Here is a 21074-nt window from a genome sequence, read left to right as displayed (position 1 = left end):
AAGAGTATTGAGCACTGAATTGATAAGTGTTACTCTACCTGCATAGGATAGCTTTCTGGCTCCTAAGCTACTTATTCTGGCCACCATTCTTTCAGTCAGGATATTACACTCTTTTTTAGTCAATCTACCTGCCTGAATTGGCACTGCCAAGTATCTGAAAGGCATAATCCCTTCCACAAATCCTGCAAATTGTTGAATGTCATCTTTGACCTGCTGAACCACCCCATTATAATATACTTCAGATTTGGAGTTGTTCATTATAAGACGAGAAGCCTTAGAGAATGAGGAGAAGGCCCTAAGGAGTAATATAATGGATTAAATATTTCCCTTATAAAACATAAGGAGGTCATCAGCAAACATCAGATGGTTTAATTTAGTGGCCTTACATAAAGAATGGTACTGGAAAGGCCATCTGGCTATGGCGTAATTGATCATTCTTGTTAGATACTCCATGCATATATTGAATATGAGAGGGGAAATGGGATCACCTTTCCTAAGCCCCCTTTTCCTTTGAAATATCCAAATTGGCTCCCATTAAGACAAAGAGAAAAAGAGGTAGTTTTTACACAGACCATGACTCTCTGGGTGAAGGCATCAGAAACTGGATACTCTTGAATAATTGTTCAACAAAATCCCATTCTACAGTGTCATAGGCCTTTTGTAAATCAATGTCGAATAAACATCTTGGGGACACAGCTTTCCTATTATACATTTTGACAAGATCTTGACAAATGAGGACATTTTCAATTATTGATCTACCCTTTATGAAAGCACCCTGGTTCTCACTAATGATGTCAGGCAACACCTGGGCTAATCTATTGTATAGCAGTTTAGAAATCACCTTATATATCATGTTGCAGCAAGCAATAGACCTAAATTGTTTGACTGAAGTTGGCCTGTCACATTTAGGAATAAGAGTTATGTTTGTAGCATTGATCTGCGTCAACAGCTTACCCGTTGCAAAAAAATCTTTAATAGAAGCACAAACATCAGCCCCTACAATATCCCAGGTATCTTTAAAGAAAGCACTAGTGTACCCATCTGGCCCTGGAGACTTATCAATAGGTATAGAGAAAAAAATAGATTTAATGTCATCATTTGTCACAGCTTTGTTCAATATCTCAACATGATACTTGGTACAGCATTTCCCCTCACTCAAGACTTGCCTTCTCACCTTTTCAGTTGGCTTATTATCGCCCAATAAAGTCTGTTAATAATCCAAAAATGCATTCTGAATACTCTGGCTATCTATCCAAGTCTTGCCAAATTGATCATCAATTTGAATAACCTTGTTCAAGCTATTTTTCTTCTTAATAGTACCATGAAAATAAGTTGTGTTATTATCACCTGCTTCTAACCATTGCATCTTAACTTTTTGACTCAAATAGCTATTTCTGGCCTCTATTAGTTCCTTCACCCTGACAGCAGTTTCAATCTCCTTATTAATGAGCAGAGCATTCTGAGGGTCCTGGACCAGCTGGTTTTGAATGGTCAGCAGTTCAGTCTCAGCAATACTGGCATTAGTTTCAATATCTGCAAAATAGTCTCTATTAAGGCTCTTCAAAGATAGTTTTCAGGCTTTCAATCTTTTAACCACAGAAAACATCTTATGTCCCTCATAATGCTTCTGCCATTCCTCTTGAACCCTAATCAGAAAAGAAGGGGATTTGCTCCACATATTGAAGTATTTAAAGCTAGTTCTTTTCTTGTCACCAATAAGAATTTTACTCACAGTACAAGGGCAGTGATCAAACAACCCTTCTGGGTGGAAATGTGCTCTCATGTCAGGGTACCTTGTGAGCCATTCCTGATTAATAAGGAACTTGTCCAACCTGCTATAAACCCTAGTCAAGGGCTCCTGTTTGTTGTTCCAAGTATAAAATGCCCCAGTTGCAGCTATATGAGTCATACCACATTCATCCTGGCAAGATATGAACTCATCCATATCATTCTGCCTAGTGTCGCCTCCCATTCTCTCTATAGGATTGATAACAGTGTTGAAATCCCCTGCAAGAGCCCAAGGATCCTGATATCTCTGTGCAATAACTCCCAATTTACTCCAGAGATCTCTCCTTTCAGCCCCGTCATTAAAAGCATATATCATTATCAACCAAAAATATTATTGATTAACTCTAGATGTAACCTTAGCATGAATAAACTGAGCATCATATTGATCCACCAAAACATCAAATAAATTAGGTCTCCACATAATCCACACTCTGCCCCCTTTATGACATCTACTATTGGTGGTAGCACACCATCCATCAAGCATAGAGGCAGAGATATTATTCACATTCCCTCCATTTATTTTAGTCTCAAGCTAGCAAAAAAGGCCAATATCTTTATTGTAAAGAAACCATTTAACTGTATTCTATTTATTTAAACTATTTAATCCTCTCACATTTTAAAAACCAATATTATTCATTTAAAATAGGAGAATCAGGGTTACCCTGTTGGCCAATACCAACCTTAGGAGTGACTTCATCCTCTACAGCATCTTTGTAAGATCGATCCTTGGGGCTTCGTGCTATGGGAGAAGACAAACCATTGCTATTCATAACCAGCCTAGGAGGAGTAATGTCCTTCACTGGTACTACTGCCCTAGGAACTACAGGCCTCCATTCCTTCTGTACAGGTTTCTTCTTCTACACTGAAGGACTCTTCCTGCAATTCTGATGTTCATGTCCTATTCCTTTGCATTTTATACAAAGTGAAGGCTTCCATTCGTACTCCACCATAAGGCTGACCACCTTACCACTTTCATTCAAGAATTTCACTTTATCTGGAAATTTTTGACCCACATTAAGCTCCACCATCACATGGGCAAATCCCAGTCTTGTTTTCTCATTGGTAGCCTGATTAGCTTTTTGAAATTTGCCAATGAGACCAATAATTGTTGGGAGACATTTGCCCCAGAACTTCAATGGCAACTCATGGATTCTAATCCAAGCACGGACTGTTTTAACATCTTCCTTTAATAGTTCCACCTCAACATCCCAAGGCCTGACTATCAAAGGTTTATTGTCAAACATGAAATGGCATGCATTCAATACCTCCTCTCTGTCTTTATGTCCCTTAAAACGAAGCAGGAAGATTCCATTTGGCAAAAAGGATAGCATGTCAACATTGTGCTTGTGACAGATTCTATGGATAAAACTTTGTAATACCTCCCATGGTGTATTAGCACCAAGCACAAAACAATATACCGCATTATTCCAAAATTCAATCTCCTCTTGGATATCCTCTTTGGTAATCTGGATTAGATTTGCAGCACTTTCATCTTCTTTCATAACCACAACACTCTTTTTACCCCTTTTAGTAATCCAAATATTGTCCTCGGGTTCATTCTCAACTAAAATCTCATCAACTTCATCCTCTACAATCACCTCATCATTATTATCATCTTCAAAATTCAATCCAGGGATACCAATGACTTCCTGCATTTGTTTTGTTTTTATCACGTCCTCCTCAGAAGGACCCTTCTTCTTGGCATGCTTATTACTATCACTAATTTTCCCTACTGATTTCATCTTCTGAAGTGTGCTAGAATGTTTGTGCTTCGTTTTCTTCGATGAATTACGTGCCATGATGAAGAAATCAAGCAGGAAATTGCACTATGGAAAGGCTGCGTAGGGTTTGTTTGATAGGGTTCATAATCGCCTTTTCTTTTCTCCCTCTTTTTAGTAAGGAGTTTTCTTGGCCATGTGGATTTCTACCGCCGTTTTATCAAAGATGTTTCAAAAATAGCCAAGCCTCTCACACAACTATTGCTCAAAGATGCCCCTTTCCACTTCACTAATGAGTGTCTTGAAGCTTTTGAAAGGATTAAACAAGCATTGATTTTGAACCCTATTATCTAATCAACAAATTGGGAAATTCCATTTGAAGTTATGTGCGATGCAAGTGATTATGCCATTGACGCGGTTCTTGGCCAACTGAAGGGAAAAGCATTATATGTCATATATTATGCTACCAAAACTCTGGATGCTTCTCAAATTAACTATGACAACACGAAAAAGGAACTTCTCGCCATAGTTTATGCATTAGATAAATTCCGTTCCTATCTAATTGTGTAACACCCCCATTTAAGCTGAAGCCTTATCAAGACATTTTCGATTAAACGAGACTTTTACCATCTCAGTTTCCTGTGGCAAATTAATATCAAATAAAACAAACCAAGTACTTTATTAAATAACTGAAACAACATGTCTAGAAATTAGAACTTCAAACTGTTTAAAGGTCTAAACCAAAACCATAATTTAAAATTGTGTAACATCTAATCGACTAGGTGAGACTAAACTATTCTAGGTGGCTCGTCGTCCCTCCCAACATCCATGCACACGGCATCCAACTTCAACATCTAACCTGTTTTATTACCTGCTCTCCATTCAAGCGGAAATCATTGAATGGATCGACACAAGCCACCCCAGCTACAATGAATAGGTGAGACTAAACTAAACTACAATGAATATAAACTGTATTATAAACATGCGTCATAATGCGTCAATAATAAAGCGGCACGCAGCCGTCCTTGCTCATACATGGCCATATTTCGCATACACCACGCCAGAAATCCTCACATTCACTCACGGCACCGTAGCGCTGCCTTCTGGTCTACGTCGCTTCGACTTCCACGTGCCAGACCTACTAATTCATCAGGTCGACAACCGCAGCTATGCCTGGCTCCCAAATATCATCTCAGTCACGTTGCTCCGCAGGCAACCAATATCATCTTATAAGATAATTGAATCATACATAATAACTCTTAATGAAATAACAGCTCAGCATGTTATGGTCTCAATATATAATTTCACAATAACTCATCTAAAATTGCAATTCCTATAATAAAATGCATACTCATGGCCATTTCATCATTTAACATAAGTAAGTAAGATGAAATCCTAGCTCAGCTATGAACCGTCGCAGCGAAGTGTGTAACACCCCCATTTATTCAGGAGCTTTTAGCTAGACATCCCAAGTAAATGAGAGCGTTACCATCTCGGTTTCCCGAGGTAGTTAATAACAAAGTCCAACGCACCAAAATACTTTAAATAAAATTTTAGCGAATACATGTTTATTACATTTTAACCAACTAAAACTTAATATAAAATAAGATACAACTCCCAGCGGAAATAAATAAAGTGATTAAATAATCTATGTGGTGTAGACTTCTAGGTAGACTGGCCAAGTCCTCACGCATTCCATAGCTCCTAAGTCAGCTAATCTTTAGTACCTGTCAAATCTGCTCCTCGTTATGGTTCATCATAGGTGTTCATAAATACACGGTCAACCACGAGGTTGAGTAGGAATAAACACTAACAATAAGAACATACGATAGGCAATCCAATTTCCATTCATATAGCACAACTCCCTGACAACGTGCTCCTTTCCATGACATAGCACACCTCCCTTAACAATTTGCTCACATTACTTTGGTACCCCTCCCTTAACAACATACCTCCATTATGTAATAGTACCCCTCCCTCACAACGTACATATTACCATCACCCCAGAGTACAAACTCCCTCTCCCTCAACAACGTACATCTGACTGTCGCACAGCTTTTCACAATTTCCACATTCACAATAAACGATAACAATTTAAATCACCTCATCACAATTATTAATATCAACCAACACAATGCAATATAATTCTCCCTTCCAACAAATACGATAGTATCAACCAAAACAATGCAATATACTTCTCCCTTCCAACAGTTACGATAATATCAATACGTAAACAATTTAAATATATTCCATTCACCAAATCGTACAATAACAAACGAGAGTTAAATAGGATTTATCCCTACAAGGCAAGCAATTCCAATTAAGCAGCTCAAGCGATCCAAATAATTAAAGCAATCTGAACCCGGCCATAATTTCTTCACAAATCGTCGCCCAACATAAATATATTATAATTTTCCATCAATTACTAATTATTACATTCTATTTTTATTTATAAACTATATTCATTATTTATTAAAACTCGTCTTTAAACAAATCCCACAATATACCCAAAACCCGTGTAAATAATTACGTAAAAACCCGTCTTAAAACTAAATAAACCAACCATAAATAAAACCTAACACCCATGATAAACACGTGCACCATTCCAATCCCACACCCCTGCGTACCCAGGACTAACACCCCAACAACACTCGTGTTTTGACACTATCAACACACGGCCTCCACTCTAACCCAGCCCTCACCGTGAGTCCCTACTACCAGCCTCCCAACCACCTGCAATGACTACCTCAGACAACCAGCAACCCACAGCCCTAGAAGCAACAACCACACACATCAACAACAATACCGAAAACCTGACATATATAACTCAACGTTAACTACTACTTACGACCACCACTGGCCTCCATCGACTCCACCCAACCTAGCAACTAATAGCCTGCAACCCGATGTACCCCTACAACCAACAACCACCAGCCAAAGCATCACCACCATCCCACAAACTCACGCCCTAAACAACCACTCCAAACTCGACAGAAACTAAAAACAAACACACACTCACCACCTCTCACCACCAGTGGCCACCACCGTGGTCTCCCTTAACCTACGGTGGTCCCACCACTGGCTATAACCCCTCACGGCAATCCACAACCACCCTGAAACGACACACGACCCCTCTTATGCTCAAACACCCAAACGACCACCGATCTCGACAGCCCCCGTACCAACCACCACCTGCGACCACCTCACTACCACCATGAGGACCACCCACAGTCGACCTAACCAGCTACCCAAGTCCCGTGTGCATACGACAAACACATAAGCTACAATCTCCGTCTTAAGGTTCACGGCCTCCCCCCTTTAGATGCCCAATCTGCCACCCACGGTGGTCAACAGTGGTCAAGGTCGATCTTACTAGAGTGAGGACGGTCAAGGACAACTACTAAGGTCATCAGCACTGATCACGGTGGTCCATATGGTGAATAAACATTAACTTAATATATTAAGATGATATAAACATAAATTACGACAATCTTTTACCTTTTGTCGCTAATTGCTCCTTCCGTCTCTTAAATCTCCTTCTTCTTTCTTTGTGAATTATTTTTCAGATATCATGGTATTTATAGTCTAGAATTAGAGAGTATATGAGGCCAATTAGGAAACTATTTCCTTATTCCGATTATTATTAGGAATTACCGTATAATTATTATACTTATTATTTTATTATTAAATCCCGCTTCAAATCCCGACTATTACTCATACTTGGCCTAATATAATCAGCCCATATCTATTTCACATGGCCTAAGGCCTTATTACTAGCTAAGGCCAATTCCCGACTTGCTTACTTACATTATTATTTAATTAACGTCTTATTTGCAATTATTATTAGAAATGCCATTAATCAATTATTTAAATTACATAAATTACTTTCATAAATTATTATTAAATTATGGAGTATTACAAAGTGATCAGAGGCGCTTAAAAGTGCTCCTCTATGAACTCGGTGCCTATTAAGATGATACTTTACGTAATGTAATACTCCGTATTTAATAATTATATAATAATAATAATAATATTTTATTATATTTAACGAGTTGGGCTTGAGACGGAATAATATAATAATATAATAATAATAATAAGAAACATGTATTTATACACTCACCTTATACTACCCTCACCTTATAATCCCACCATTATCCACTCAAACCTTATCCCAACATAATCCACCACAAAATCCACAAAAGATAAGGGAGAAGAGAGAAAGAGAGGAAAAAGGAGATTTCGTCACCTCGCCTCAAAATCGTAAGGTAAACCGTCTTATACTAACCTTTATATTATTTTATTCATACCTTTGACCCATCCCGACCTTGACCCATCTTTGACCCGCCTTGGACCACCAATGGACGGCCGTTGACCACCCAAAATAGACCTCGGCTGAGTAGAAAAAGGGGTTTTAGGTGGTTGTGTTGTGCGGGTTAAGGCTGAGAATTCGAACAGGTTACGGGCCAGTTTTGGTCTGGGCTAGGGCAGATCCGGGTTGAGGGTTGAGTTGAGCGGTGGTCTTGGGTGGCCATGAGGGGTGTTGTAGGTGGCGGAAAAGGAAAGAAAAAGAGGGATGTCGGATTTGTTATTGTTGTTATTGTCGCGGTTGTTGTTACGGTTGTTGCTGGTGGCGGTTGTCAGCACGATGGTTGTGCTTGGGCCCACCATGGCCAGGCCGACCCCGTTGTGGTGGTGGCAGCCTTGGTGGTGGAAGGTTGTGTGGGTGTACCATGTGGAGGGTGTTGTTGTTGGTGGTGGTGTCGGCCGTTGGTGGTGGTCGTGGTTGCTCGGCTGGTCGTGGCCACCGTGGCCACTGGTGGTGGTCCACGGTGGCAGCGGAGGTGGTGGTGGTTTTTGGGTTAAGTCGGGTTTTTGCATAGTCGATAAGACGAGTTTTATTTAATTAATAAATTCGTATTTATTTAGTCGTATACGTATTTGTATAATGTATTAGTATATTTATATCTATTGGCATAAATATATTAGTATATTATACGTATCGGTATACGTATTGGATTAGTATATTTATACATATTTGTATACATCTTTGTATGATTAGATGAGTATATTTATATGTATTTGTATTATTATCGTATTTTAGGAAACGTGTTTTATGAGACGGTTTTACGAGACGGGCTTAGCTTGTATGACGGATTGCTTGTGCGGATTTGCTAAAAGGTAGGTTAATCCTACTCGGTTTCAATAATGTGATGTTGTTTATGTTGATGTTGTAGTTAGTCTTGCAAAATTAGGGTATTTTCATTATAACATGTTTAGTGGTAATCACATCATTAAGAGGATGATTATGATATGTTGGTTGTGGTTCAAGCATTGGTCATTATCATATATGTTGGAGGATTTGTTGTTGTTGTTGTTGTTGTTTTGGAGACGTAAGACAGTTGGGAGACCGTCTTACGCTTGAGTCGCCTCTTGGAGCTTCCCAATATAAGAGGGATGTGCACATTAATGGCTTGAGTTTGGAGGGCTGCGTGTGGTTGAGACACGATGTCTGGCAGGGGATCCGGTTGGCTTCCGGACTCGGTACGTTTGGGTGTGTCCCGGTACCTGTTTATGGTTGTTGGTATGTCTGGGCGTGTCCTGGTACCAATGTGGTTGTCGGTATGCCTGGCCGTGTCCCGGTACCATGGTGGTGGCGGTGGTTTGTTGGCGTGTCATTCACATTAGTAGTCATATTGCATGTTCACACTTGAGTCTTGTCATCTTTTATTTGTTTATTGAAATTGATGTTTGTTATGTCTGTGTATTTGCCACCTGTCTCTTTTGGGGTGGCCTGTGTTGATCCATATGATGTCCTTTAGTCATATGGGGAGCAGGTTAGGTACAGATTGTTGGATAGTACGCGTGAGATGGGACGAACTCGATGAGTCACGAGATGAGTATAGCTAGTTTGATGAATATAGTAGCCATGAGTTGTATTTTATTCATTAGTTATGGTTTGTAATCACTAAACTTGTTATTTATAATAAATGTTCCTTTATTGTATCTCCGATTCACCGCCTCGTGAAATCGAGATGGTAACATCTCCTAATTACCTTGGTCGTGTAAGAAGGGGGTGTTACACGTAAAATTTAATACCCGCCCCATTAGGGACCCGTTGAATAGTAGTTGACTAATCTTAGACATATGGTAGACCCTTGAGAAACTTCATACAGTCGGACTTAGCTCTTGGTGACCTTTATATGTGGAGAACTCGATCTAGTGTAGGCTACATCGAGTAGTCTAGAGACTCGATCGAGTAGAGGCCACTCGATCGAGTAAGTCACATACTCGATCGAGTATGGCGGTTTCAGCAGTAAGTTATATATCGTGAAGTCGTAAACCCTAAATCAAGTTTTCATTTATTTTCCTCCTAAACTAAATCGACGACACTTCTGTCCTTCACCCACCTTCAACCTTGATATTTCCTTTTCACTTGGAGATACCTTTGGGATAGATCCTTGAGTCGGGTAACGGTCTTGTCACCAGAACACCGAGTATAGGTAAGTTGTCATCATCATCATAATAATACTTAGGTTTGTTGTGGTTATGGTTGTTAGTAATAGGGTTTCCCTACTATTTTGATAGGTGTCTATGGTGGTTGCGTTGTCTTCATACGGTTGTATGCGGTGTTGATGCTGATTGCTAATGGTAGGTTTTCCTACTCAGTAATATTGATTGATTGTCTTATGTGGTGTATAGTATTGTTGATTGTTTGATAGTAATGTTGTGTTTGTGTACGGGGTGCATCCCTGGCTTAGTGGAGTCATCTTGGGAATGGCTTCACGCCCTTGATTCGCCCCTTGTGGTTCCTGCCATAAGGAGGAAATACATATTAATGGACTTGGGTTATTCGCTCGATAGAGATGAGCGGGGCTTAGGTGGGAATGGATGCGGTCCCCCACTGGCGGTGTGGAATATCTGTTGCGATGGATATTTTGGCAGGACTTTACCTCCGGGTTAGTCAGGTATTGATGGTTGATTGGAGTTGGGGATGGTTGTGTATATGTTGTATCTCGTATTATCTGATGTTCTTCAGTTATTGACCTTGTGTGGTCTTCTTTATCTTTCTTCTGGTTATGTGTCTGCCAGGATCCATTATGGTGAGCAGTTAGTCTTTGCAGATGTTGATATGTGGAGCTTAGCTGGGTGCTTTGGATGGACGAGTCTATCACTGAGTCATGGCGTGGATAGCATCACCGTAGTTGATAGTTCTTGTTATCAGTTGTATCTTTTCTTTTGTTGAGTTAAAATTGTAATAAACTTAATTGTACTTTTATTGACGTTATGATATTTACTATTTCTCGGGCGACCGAGATGGTAATGCCCTTATCTGCTAAGAAAGACCTTGTTAAGCCTCCTTGGTAGATGAGGTGTTACAAAGTGATATTAGAGAGACGATTTTGGAACCTGTAACCAATGAACCTATTGAACGTAGTGAGTCTAATAAAATGAACCTGGTGTATGTGTGTTGGGAGGCCCTTGAAATTTCTTGATTTTGGGTGCGAAGGCGGCCTCATTCAAAAGTCCCGACCCCGATATGCTTAAGCCAGCCACTTCGAATGCGGATATTGAGTCGGGAATTATGTGTACCTGCGTGTGTAATATGCAATTGTATGATATAAATGTGTTATAAGGGTAATGTTTTGTGTGTGTGGATGATAGGTACATGTGATGCGTAACTGTTTATGTAGTCGTATATGCGTAAATGTGTGGATGGACGGTAAGATGTGTTGGAAGTATACATGAGATTATATGGTGACATGTAAGTGATAATTGATTTGCAGGTTGGTAATGTCCGATAAATGGGTATGAATATACTGTTTGGTAGAATTTGATATGTATATATATGAGTAGAATATCCTTACTGTTCTGAAAAGTTATGTGAATTAAAGTACGTAATGATCAAATTGAATCGTATGTTATGTGAGATGGTTTGGAATAGAAAATTGTAATGTTTTGGTTACGGTAGATGTGTTATATGCAAGTCATGTTACTCGATAGTGATGATATAGACATAACTAGTGACGAGTTCTAGGTGGGCCTTAGATTTCGAACGAATTATTATTTTGCAGGAACGACTGACGGACTCGTAATCTTTTGGCACTTGTTTTGACTTACTCGACCGAGTATGAGGGACAACTCGACCGAGTAGAAGGGTCACTTGATCGAGTTTGATAGAAAGCAGAATCAATGCTAATTCTGCCAGTGTCAAAACTCAACCGAGCAACCTCAACTCGATCGAGTACCTCAGATACTCGATCGAGTACGCCTGCTACAGTAACACGGGAGCCTTTAAAAAAATTTCGAGGCTTATAAAGCTCAATTCCTTCATTCTTCTTCTTATTTCATTGTTTCAAACCCTAAGTTCTCACTTAAACTTTTATCTTTAGTAAACCTTGGTGACTTTGTTGCTTGATTCCTTCCGCATCTCCTTAAGTTCATCCACTTAATCCGTTTCCATACTTATTCAGGTAAATTTCTACTTCTTTTCTTTGATTTTAAATCAATTTGAAGCATGTTAGTGTTGTAATTTTCTGGAATTTTGGTTTTATACCCAAAGTTTTGCATTGTACTTGTTGTATTTTGATAGAAATCATCTTGAATCATTGTTGTTGATGTTAGGAATTGCAAAATTAAACCAATTAGTAACTATATTCAACTCGGATTTTTCTAAGGTTTGCCCCAAATTTCGATTTTTGTTCATCAATTTCATCTTAAAGTGTTGAAAAAGGATAACGGATATTAGTAATATCATATTTGGTGCTTTATTTTTGTATTTTTCACACAAAAAATCCGTCTTAAAGTGCACAAATCTGAATTTTGCCCAAATTTCTCTACCATGACCAACTTATTAAGCTTGTTTTGGTAGACATTCAACCCAGGTTGCTTCTATAGCTTGTTTAAGCTTCGTCTTTTGAAATTTTTAAAGCATCTTTTATGTAGTGCAATATATGAGGAATTGGCCAAAAGTCGTGTTTTTGTCTCAAAACTTTACATACTTTGACAAGGAATTTATCTTAAGCATCATCTTCATCGTAGATAAGTATTTGAAAGTTCTATCTTGACTTTCTAAAAACCCGATGTGTGGCTAAACTATTTTGAAACAGATGCCGAGAACTACTGTTGCAACCCGACAAAGCAAGAGGTCACACGCCATTGAGCCAGAGGTAGGGCAAGGAAGTCAGGGACCTACTGTTCCACCAGTTCCTGGATACCCTACGGTAATCTTTGCTGATTTTAAGCAAAGAGACGCTTTTGTAGAGTTGTTAAGTCACCCTATGCGACCCACTAGATGCATAGACACGAGTGCGTTAGATGAGCTGAAAATAGAAGTAGATGTCCGACATATCTTTGAGACACTGGGTTTGGAGGGGTTGTACCACATGAGGAAACACTCTTATGCCTTTTTGACCTTAAAGTTCATGAGTGCCTTCACTTATGATGCGGCTGAGAAGATGGTAGGTTTCCGGTTGATGAACACTAGTTTCTATCTGACGTTGAACCAGTTCGCCGATCACCTGAGGCTTTCACGGGCCAAGAAGGGATATCTTAGAGATGTCCTGACTGAGTGTGGTGCCAGTGGCTACATGCCTTCGTTCACTGGTATACCTGCCCCTACTTCGAGTAACATGTTGATTACTGACGTTCATCATGTGACTTTGAAGATCTTTCTCCGAGCCTTAACCTGTTTGCTCTATGGTAAGAAAGATGTGAGTAAGCTTAACTCATACGACGTCATATTATTGGTTGCTTACCTGAACCCCACCTGACAGGAGCGCGTTGCTTACAGTGCCCCGGCCATCGTGTGTGCCAGATTGGCCTTGATGGCCAAGTCTTCGACCCATTACCTTGGTTCTGGTACTATCGCTACTCACTGAGCAGAGAGATTGACTATTTTTGAGGCCTCTTCGGCTCTCAAACCCTTGATTCCGATCGTGCCGACTTTGGACAGAGCTTACTTTATTTCTTAGAAGTGGTTAAGAGTGTTGGGTGATGGTGGGTTAGCTTGGAGGGTGAGAGGTAGGAGTTGGATGAGAGTGCCCGACCCGAACCATCTTCCAGTGACTGAGCCGTTGGCTGAGAGTGACCTCCCCGAGCAAACCTACCTGATCCTAAACGACCTCCTAGAGGAGATGTCTGAGCCGGTAGGGGGAGACCACGCTAGGTCAGAGGACTAGGTGCCCAGGGTGGGGAGAGGCCCCAGGAGAGTGAGTGAGGTAGTTGGAGAGTCCCAGCCTGGACCGCCCAAGTACCAGTATCCCAGCTACTCGTCTTCCTTCAGCCCTAAGATGCAGGTTAGCGAGCTTACCGAGAGAGTTTCCAACGCCTTAGTGCTTTGGAACCTCCATGAGATAGCCTATGTACAGGTTATTGGGACCGACTTGGCCCAACCGATATGGTGGCGAGGCGTGGGGAACGATAGTGGGGTATTTCACTTCTACAGAGTGGACCCGACCACATGGGGAGCTCCTGAGAGCTATCCTTATGGATGTTTAGCACCGTGGAGAGCAGGAGGAGACCCCGGCACAGGACTGACCATCGGAGGAGCCACGTCAGGAACCGACACATCAGGAGGAGGAGGAGATGAGGAGATGGAGGAGGATCGAGGTGGCGACCTCGAGTGATTTTTCTTGTTTGTGTTGTTTTAGCGGACTTATATTTACTTGTTACATTTGTTTTGATTGTATTTGGGTTTATCTCGGTTTTTATTTGGCCATAAGGCCATATTTTGTTGGATTTTCTAAACTTGTTATGCAGGATGTGATGCCGGAGATGAAATCCCGGAGATTAGTATACTTTCTTTGCTTGATATCGCATTTGTGGGAGCATTATGACCTACAGTTACTTGATCGAGTGCCCTCAACTCGATCGAGTACCTGCTTATGACCATTTAGAGAGCATTCTGATCTATAGATACTCGATCGAGTACCCTTAACTCGATCGAGTAGCCTGACCTGGACTCGATCGAGTAACCCCAACTCGATCGAGAGCCCCTGTTTGTGGTTGTAATCCGTTTTCTTGAGCTACTTGGCATCATGAGAATACTTTGTTGACATTGTATATAGTTCTTATGGCTAGTAGTCACTTTCTTGTGCTTTATATTTAATAAACGTGATGTCAAGGCGGTTTACACTAGTTATCATATATGGTTACTAATTTCATTAGATATCGTTCTAAACGGTTGCTAGGTTTATATAGTTGTTGATAATAATTTCAAGATAGTTATATCGAGTAAACATGTTTTCATAGTGTCACATAAACAATTAATTTAAGTTTCACATATTTTGGCTTGGTATCGTTGCGCATAATTTAATCATTTTGTATGTTATTTTTTTTCAATGTACCCACGTGCATACATGTTATGCAAGTAATGTCAAAGAAGGTTGGATCGTAATTGTTCGTTCATCATGTTTTGGTTCATCTTGTAATGTCAAGGTGAATGACGGTATTCGTTTCTTATAATAATTCTGACTCATCTTGAAGGTGAACTGATTCGGTTTAAAACTTTGTCGTCTAAACGAACCAATCAAAACAATATTTATAATCTCAACTAACTACTCGTAGAGTGGCAAGTAAAGATCGGATCCCAAGGGACGGGTATTGTATTGATTTATCGGTTGTTGAGAGTTGTGTCTTAGGGTGTCACGAATTGGGTTGAGATTGAGCGTTGTAAATGAAATTTAAAAAAATGAAAGCAAAACAAAGCAAGTAAACAAATAGTGTTTGTAAACAATTGATTAAGGCACTAGGGTTTGTAAACAATTGATTAAGGCACTAGGGTAAACAATTGATTAAGGCACATGGTGGAGATCATACAAACATGTTTACAAAGTTCCAATCAAACTATTATTATAGTGGAGTCGAGTTAGTTTATGTCTTACAATTCCTAGGAAGATTTGTGTCCCAGGGCCGAGTCGGTCAAGACTGTACAACACCTACGTCGACTTAGTTTCTTCCTATTCAACTATATGCATGGTCTAACAAGACTTGAGTTAGTTTATATCCTAAAAGTCTTGTTGAATGGATAAGAGATTCATGCTAGGTTGTCAATCAATCAATTCATCAAGCATAACATGTGCATAAATTGAAACTACAACAAGCAAGCATTCTTATGAAAACATATTAGATTAAGTATGGATCTACCCCCATGTTTAATTCCCCTAATCCCCCATTAACCCTAGCTAGAAGACTACTTACTCATGGTCATGGTAAACATGCTAATAAGGGTGTCAATCATATTAACAAGGTTAAACATGGTGAATGATTAAAGCAATAATTAATTAAGCAAAGGGTAAAAGAGATTATACCAACTTAAGGATGATCCAATTAATAAGCAAAGATTAATAGAAGAAAACTTGATGAATGATGAAGACTTGTCAATTCTTCAATAAACCTCAAATAGTCTTCAAATTACCCAACTAAATCTAAGAACCCTTGGATGATTAAAGAGAGATTAAGATTTGATTAATATTAAATTAAGTAATTACAACTTGATTAATAAGATCTACTAAACAAGATTAGGAATTGGTAAATTAACTTTATTAAAACTTGATTAATACTTGGTGATTAGTCCCCTAACACAATGGGGTATTTATACTAAGTACAAGCATTAGGGTAACTAAGGGCTTAAATAACGATTAAGTCCCTAAGAAGGAGATTAACGCCTTGCAAGTCCTCAAGGAGCCTCACGACTTTCCTATAGAGAGCCGCGCATCCTACTTGTATGATGCTCGGGTTGATCCACGGGACGCCCGGTCTGAGCCTTGGGAAGCCCGGTCTGAGCTTCAGGACGCTCGGGCAGCTCTGGGGACGCCCGGATTATAGATCAACATGTTTTCTCTTCTCTTGACTGCCTCGAGATCCAGGGGGTCTTAATCATTGCCCATTCTACTTGTACTATCTGTTAGAAATCTATATCTCTTTACTCCACATATTCATAATGTTATAATTTTAATTTAGTCATAAAATTAAAAGATGATCTTATGCATGCAAACAATAATATAATTAAAGAAGAAATAATCATCTCACATTGATATTTCGGTTTATATGGGCACAAGTGAGTTCACCTACTCACTTGTTCTTGAGCTTCCTTAAGTGGATGAACACGGATTCAAGTAGAGAATCCCTCCCAAGGTTTTATACCCAAAGTAACAACTTAATAAAATTAATATTATTATTACTAGAACAATATTAATTTTGTATAAAAATTGACCCAAAATATTATTTGGTCTCTCAATAATTCGGTTAAAAGAGAGGGAGGAGGAGGAAGATATTATCTCACTAAAACTCTTATTTTAGATGATGAATGAATAATGAATACACAAGTGTTTTGATGTAGTGTATAAGATAAATTATAGAGCAAAAGACCCTTGGCCTTGCTCTTTGAAAAACCGGGTAAGGGGGAAGGAAAGGGACCAATGCATGCACAAGGTGGTCTTCACAAGAGCAAGTAGGGTTGCATGGCTAGGTTAGAAGGAAATGATTATGTTTACCACTAACATAATCAACACAATATATTCCTAATACTCCCCTTAATTTTGGTCATTAGAGATAAAATGGACTCCATTTTATCTTTGTCAATTTGTCATATGTCACATGTCACATGTCACATAAAATTGTTATGTATTTTTAACATATTAAAAATCAACTTATTAATAAAAATACGTCATATACAAAAATCGACTTAGTAATTCATAATTACTTGTACCAAAATATTTTACCAATTATAAATCACAACATCTTGTATTTATAATAATTTATTCATTCAAATGCAATTGTTTCCTTAAACAATAATTTCATCTAAGTAATAAAACAATTCGATTACTTAGACCGTATCTAATTTAATCAAATTAAAATGAGACATGTAAATTTTACTTCCAAAATCGTCCGTCAATTTTAAGTAATTTAATTAACCCGTATCGTCATACGATCAATTCAATGATCAATTAAGAGTGTTACCCTTTAGGTATGACCTAAGGGGATCAACTGGTCACCACTGTCGCACGACAATAATGTCAAACTCTAGTCAGCCAATCATTACCGATATGTGTGGACCGGTTGTGAAGAAATATTACTTCCCAATTGTATTCTTTAAAATGAGACTTAAACATGTGATCATCATGATCAACAGTTTTGATCGCATTATTTTCGGAAGACACATATTCCAACAATCTCCCACTTGTCCTCGATAAGTGTCCGTCACCAATTCTCTTGTCCTATTACTATCTCCCACTTAATGCAAGGTGTATTTCAGGTCGTACTTGAAAGTGATCATATCGAGAGTGGTTTCCTCGATCTTGGAGAATAATTGATTGTCCGGATTTATCTACCATAGATATCTACCGAGCGTGGCCACGCATTTCCAGTTCATTACTCCTCGAGTGGCCCTGAGACTTTGTTATAACCCTAACTAGGGGTGGACAATTCCTATCGCACTCATTCCCTTCGACTAGCCACAACCATCATAACCCAAAATATGCCCATATGACCCCATTTACGAAGGTCGTAGTAACACAAATCAAAGTTAATCTGAAACTGTGCCACCTTAGGTGAATAGTCTTTAGTAAAAAAGAATCGACTCATTAGAATACTATAGTAGCTCTCGCCACGACCAGGCTATATAAATTTGCCAGAACTCTATAAGCGGTCATAAGGCCCAAAAAAATGTTCCTAATAGTCTGCCTATGTGATCGACTAGTCATTCTCATATGACTCCATGGCACTTGAACTTGTCATCAATCGCATCACATTCTAGTCACTTCGAGACGTCACCTCATGTAAGTAACTATGGGCGAATACAATGCTAATCCGTGTTAACTTAAACGGGGTTCAATTGTCTCTACAACCCGTTGGATGTACCAAAGTATAAGGTGAGTTAATAATAACTCAAACGACAAATGTCGACATCACATTCGGGCAGTCAATACCATATTACAACCTTTTGATGCATATCGTAAGTGTGTAAACACTTATTGATTGCAGTAGAAGTTTAACATACCATGTGTCCATGTGTTCAAACTTCTTATAATCGCATTTTCCTTTACGTTCATGTTATCTATCATAGCATGAACCTTACCAAGTACACATATAGGTTTCCAACCTTGGTTTGGGTTCTTTATCTTGAAAGAACTTCTTTGTCGATTATCACATAACCAATGAATTTGCGGTGAATGATATAACTTGCACAGATCAAGTACTCCACCCACTCATAATGCACTAGGTAAATGTTTTGCAGAGTCTTGCAAAAATTGTCAAGATGATTAGCCTAGCACTTTTCACAAGTCCTAGCATATTAGGAAATATTAGTTTTTTAGTAACTTCTTACTTTAACGAAGTACATTTCCAAACCTTTTATTTCTCTTTTTAGCTTGAAAGGCTTACGATTTTCATAAATCCTTACGTGTTGTTCGAAATTTAATATGTGCAACCTCTTGACACATAACAGAGTGTTCTGTCCAACACTGAAATCGCTCATCGAATTCTCCTCGAGAATTCATGACGTTTCTTCTATGGCTTGCCACTTATGCATATGATTCATTATTGGACATGTGCATGATTATTCTAATGGCGGAAACATTAGTAACTAATAATCATGAGATCAACCATTCTTAGGTTCAATGAACGACCATGACTGCTAATGGCAATTCCATTTTCATTGACATGAATAACCTATGTTTCTCGTTGATTCGATGTGTATATCTCAATACTTATCCAACATCTCATGATGTAATTGGATTCATCATAGTCCATTTTCATCCAGAATTGAAAACTCAAATACTTCTTTGTGAAAGAGGGTATTAGCTCGTCATTCTCAATGAGTTAGTGAGTTATAAATTTTACAAGATGATTGCTCCCACTAAATTCCATGTCTTCACATGATAATTTCTAAACTCCCACTTAATTCCACATGTTTCGTAATTGACTACTCAATCGAAACATTTTCAAGAATTGAAATATATTTTTCTTTGCCAAGTTATTAAGATAAAAACCATATATGTTCCCATCATATCCTTTCAAAATCCCTATTTTGAAGAGGTTTCATCTTAACCTTATGAAAAGAGATTCTAATCTCTTAACTCATTCATATTGTGATGATGCGTAGCAATGTCATTATTCAAATATGAATTATATCTAATACACGTCCTTCAAGATACCCTTTCGGAAGGAGGTTTAACCATTTCATTTTCATAATGAGGTTAAGTAATGAGATTAGCGAGGTTAATACTTAACTCAGCTTTTGTGGATATCGGCATATCAACTTTTGCAACCTTTTGGTCATAAATCTCACTTATTTTCGAGGATGCAACTTAGTTTCATTTAAGCTCTTAAGTAAATATCAATATTGAAACTATTGGTCAAAAGTTGTTCATAAACTTAGTCATAACTTTTGGTTAACACTTTAAATTAGTCATTTTTCTTCCAAAACTTTCTTTTGGTCTCCTCGTGTAGTTATCTTGAGAACATATTCTTTTGATTACTTCACTTGGTCTCTTTTGTCATGTAGATCTATTCGAGACCATAGATCTCATCTATTGGGTATACTATATAAATAGATATACCTTTATTCAAATCATTCTCCCTTGCGTAGATCTCATTTACACAAGTACACAAATTGGTGTTGTGTCCTCATTTTTCTCCCACTCTATCTTTAGAATGAATACACTAGAGATTCAAAGATAGCTTATGAGACACAAATAATGATTTTGAAGTATAAGGAGGACTATCTCATAGGTTGACTAATTGTTTTAAATTTGATGAGTGTACATGGTGATTGACATTCCTTTAAGAGAGTTCATCAACTCAATTTGACTTTATAATTGATCATATAAAAGCCTCAAGCTTGTGGACATATAATGAATCCCATCATTATAGTTGTCAATTAGATCACTTTAAGTGAATGATCATATGTTTCTATGAGCAAGCGGATAAAGACGAATTTTAGAACAAGGATAAAATACGATAAAACGGGTGACTTGGGTTGCAAACCAAGCCACCATTATCCAAAATACAACCAATATCCAAAATACATTTCCATGTCAAACACGGAAATCAAAAGGTTCTAAAATCCGAAATATTGATTAAAATAAGACAATAAAAAGACAAGCTTCATGGAAGCTACTCCTAGCTTCTCGATGGTTTCTCAAGCTTGCTTTTCTTTTCCCTTGTCCTTGCTTGGTGCAGGCCCTATTTACAATAAAAAGGGGATACATTATCACAACTTTGTATCACAATACCATAGTTGAATTAGAAACATAAAAGAAAGGATAGTCATTTACCTACTGGAGTGATCTTTCCAGCTTTAATGTCACCAAGATATTTGGAACAATTTCTTTTCCAATGTCCAACACCATTACAATAATGGCATTTATCAAGAGGACCCTTCTTGATTTTGGAAGTGCTAGCTTCATAAGTCTTAGCTTTGGTGAAAGTGGGAGCTTGCTTCTTACCTTTCTTCCCATTATTTTTGAACTTCCCCTTACTCTTGGTGCTTATGTTAAGCACATCCTTGGGTGGGTTGACATTTAACCCCATGTCTCTTTCGGCTTGCACAAGTAACTTGTGCAATTC

The 21074-nt window shown here is 38.5% G+C and overlaps 1 protein-coding gene across 1 annotated transcript; it reads right to left on the bottom strand.

The window, feature by feature from the left end:
- Nucleotides 1–562: 562 nt before the first annotated feature.
- On the bottom strand, nucleotides 563–2104 carry LOC141628475 (uncharacterized). Its single transcript, XM_074441615.1, has 3 exons — nucleotides 1595–2104; nucleotides 1289–1477; nucleotides 563–1207 (listed from the first exon to the last, which is right to left on the bottom strand). Exons 1-3 carry the CDS (start codon nucleotides 2102–2104, stop codon nucleotides 563–565), a joined length of 1344 nt encoding a protein of 447 aa, XP_074297716.1.
- Nucleotides 2105–21074: the final 18970 nt, after the last annotated feature.

This window comes from Silene latifolia, chromosome Y, assembly GCF_048544455.1.
Source record: "Silene latifolia isolate original U9 population chromosome Y, ASM4854445v1, whole genome shotgun sequence".
In the NCBI taxonomy this organism is placed as follows: domain Eukaryota; kingdom Viridiplantae; phylum Streptophyta; class Magnoliopsida; order Caryophyllales; family Caryophyllaceae; genus Silene; species Silene latifolia.
Note: the sequence above shows the minus strand (reverse complement) of the source record. Positions and strands in the feature narration are given on the sequence as shown.

Coding starts and splice junctions, on each gene's coding strand:
- LOC141628475 (XM_074441615.1), bottom strand. CDS start 2,104: ATGATATATGCTTTTAATGACGGGGCTGAAAGGAGAGATCTCTGGAGT. Junction 1,478..1,594: donor GACATAAGATGTTTTCTGTG/GTTAAAAGATTG, acceptor ATTCAAAACCAG/CTGGTCCAGGACCCTCAGAA. Junction 1,208..1,288: donor AGAAAAATAGCTTGAACAAG/GTTATTCAAATT, acceptor GATTATTAACAG/ACTTTATTGGGCGATAATAA.